We start from the raw sequence: 2,033 nt of genomic DNA, 5'->3' as shown, positions 1-2,033 counted from the left end.
TTAACACATTGTGTACGATGTGATCCATTTTTGTATCACAGTCACTATGCTGGTGGTACGGTGTGATCCACTTTTGTATCACGAGACTTCCTTCAATCTAAGGCCTGTGATACAAACATGGATTATATTGGAGACCTATACTCTACGTGGTTTGATGCAGCATATCATGCTTAGTTTTAGTTTCTTCTGGTGTCAGCAAAATAAAATATAGTTGTGCTCTATGTCCGGTGTGATCCATAAATGGATCACATTGGAAATTACTCAAATTAGGCCTCCGTACCTGGCGCTAATTCGCGTTTTTATGCTTCGTACACAATGAAAATACAATGGGGCTGGTAGACCCTTAATAAAAAGAAATTTACAAGGTGGCAGAACCATATAGGTGTCCAACCCACAGCTATAGCAAAAGAAGAAAGTGCCCACTATCTACTTGCCATGTTCGCAATTCTGGTAGACCACCTAAAAGCTCACGTCTAGAGCATGGATATTCTCAACAGAAAACCACTTTTCCCAGTCTTCCAACACAGACTCAGAAAAATAAAAGAAATCTGCATTCTTTACAGGCTTTTGTGACTACCAATAGTTCCTTAGGTAAAAAATACATCTAGAAAAAGAGAACCAGAATGTTGTAAACAGATTCAAGTATCTATAGTTTTGGGTTTTTTCCCCCCCCCCCCCCCCCATGCCTACCAGGTCTTTTACTTCATCTTGGTCAAACTTGGGACATTTTGACAAGTATCTGTGCTTGTTCAGAAGACGGTCATTTTATTAAGAATTAGAAGTCTTGTTTTTTGAATATTTAATCATAACTTTTGTAAAGCATGAAATTAATGAAAGTGCAGTACTAGACAAACACACTGCACTTACAATTAAAAAAGAACCTTACAATTTAAGGAATGACAATATGTACAAGGAAGAACATGGAAAATCACTTTCTATTCCCTCATTTCTCCTTCTTCATCTCCCTCTTCCGCACCTCGGATGTAGAGAATGTTGTTACACCTGATCAGGACTTCTCCGAGTTTTCCCGTACAATGTCCATCGATGATTTCTTCTGTTGATGCCAGCTGACAGTTCATATAGCCATCGGTGGACACTAGGATTCCTTTGTACTCGTGTCCCCACTTCAGTTTGCAAATGACAGACTTACCAGTGAGCAAGTTGAGGAAAGGTTTGGGATTACATGGCAGTGGGGTAGACATTGTGAGAGATCTGAAGAGGAAGAAACAGTGAAAATTTAGTACTTTGTAACAAACAAGAGGTTTAATGAAGGGAACTGTAACAATGGGGAGGGGGGAGGTCTTGTCCAAAAACCAAAAGATAGGGCAGGATAAAAGAAAGCCAGCAAGAATGAACCTCATCCATTTAGAATAAAGTTTACCTCAATGCTCTTTTCAGGGAACAAGGGACCAGTATTTCCTGAGAGGGAAGTATTTTATTTTGATACAACTTAACAACAAGGCCATTGGCAGAGGGAATTATCCAATGCTGTATTTATAGACAAACTTACCTGTCGACAGAAAAGGAACGGTGAGGAAAGCTTGGTAACTAGAAAATGAGATTTTCTGCTTGATTCCGGTTGTGAGCTTTCTCTTGATACCAATTTTCCGTCAAAATTGGCTTAATTGGCGGAAAAGTCGGCAAATTTCAAATTTTGTCCAAAAATTCCAAAAAACGTCGGAAATTCGAAACATCAAATGTTTGGATTTTTAGAGTGAGAAGCGGGCAATCGATGAAGCAACCTGGTTGCTGGTTGTTTACATTGGTGAGGTTATCGCATTGTTGAAATGATTTAGCAACTTTTTTCATGGTGGTGATCGTGTGAACGGATCTGAAGGTAGCTACACACGCGAATCAAACCTCTTCCAGGAGGTCTGTTTTTCATTCCTACGCCGCATCGATGCGGCGTTTACTCTGCGTCAGGAGTGGGGGTAAAATGTGGAAATTCAACAAACATGAGTGGAGAAATTACGAAACATTTTTTTCATTTCCCTCAATACAATTACAATATGGCGGAACCTGAAGCTACTCGA

The 2,033-nt window shown here is 39.7% G+C and overlaps 1 protein-coding gene and 1 long non-coding RNA gene across 2 annotated transcripts in view; one reads left to right on the top strand and one right to left on the bottom strand.

The window, feature by feature from the left end:
• Nucleotides 1-1,092, top strand: part of LOC113468996 — a 3,266-nt gene extending 2,174 nt beyond the window's left edge. The window contains exon 2 of the long non-coding RNA XR_003392551.1: nt 694-1,092. This is a non-coding gene — a long non-coding RNA (uncharacterized LOC113468996). The remainder of the gene's footprint in view (nt 1-693) is intronic.
• Nucleotides 702-1,702, bottom strand: LOC103513067 (small nuclear ribonucleoprotein F-like). The gene is made up of 2 exons (XM_008477878.3): nt 1,511-1,702; nt 702-1,212 (listed from the first exon to the last, which is right to left on the bottom strand). The coding sequence occupies exon 2, from the start codon at nt 1,200-1,202 to the stop codon at nt 936-938; it is 267 nt and encodes an 88-aa protein (XP_008476100.1). The 5' UTR covers nt 1,203-1,212; nt 1,511-1,702; the 3' UTR covers nt 702-935.
• Between the last annotated feature and the right edge of the window lie 331 nt (nt 1,703-2,033).

The sequence above is a fragment of the Diaphorina citri genome, unplaced genomic scaffold (assembly GCF_000475195.1).
Source record: "Diaphorina citri unplaced genomic scaffold, Diaci psyllid genome assembly version 1.1 scaffold920, whole genome shotgun sequence".
Taxonomy (NCBI): domain Eukaryota; kingdom Metazoa; phylum Arthropoda; class Insecta; order Hemiptera; family Psyllidae; genus Diaphorina; species Diaphorina citri.
Note: the sequence above shows the minus strand (reverse complement) of the source record. Positions and strands in the feature narration are given on the sequence as shown.

Coding starts and splice junctions, on each gene's coding strand:
- LOC103513067 (XM_008477878.3), bottom strand. CDS start 1,202: ATGTCTACCCCACTGCCATGTAATCCCAAACCTTTCCTCAACTTGCTC.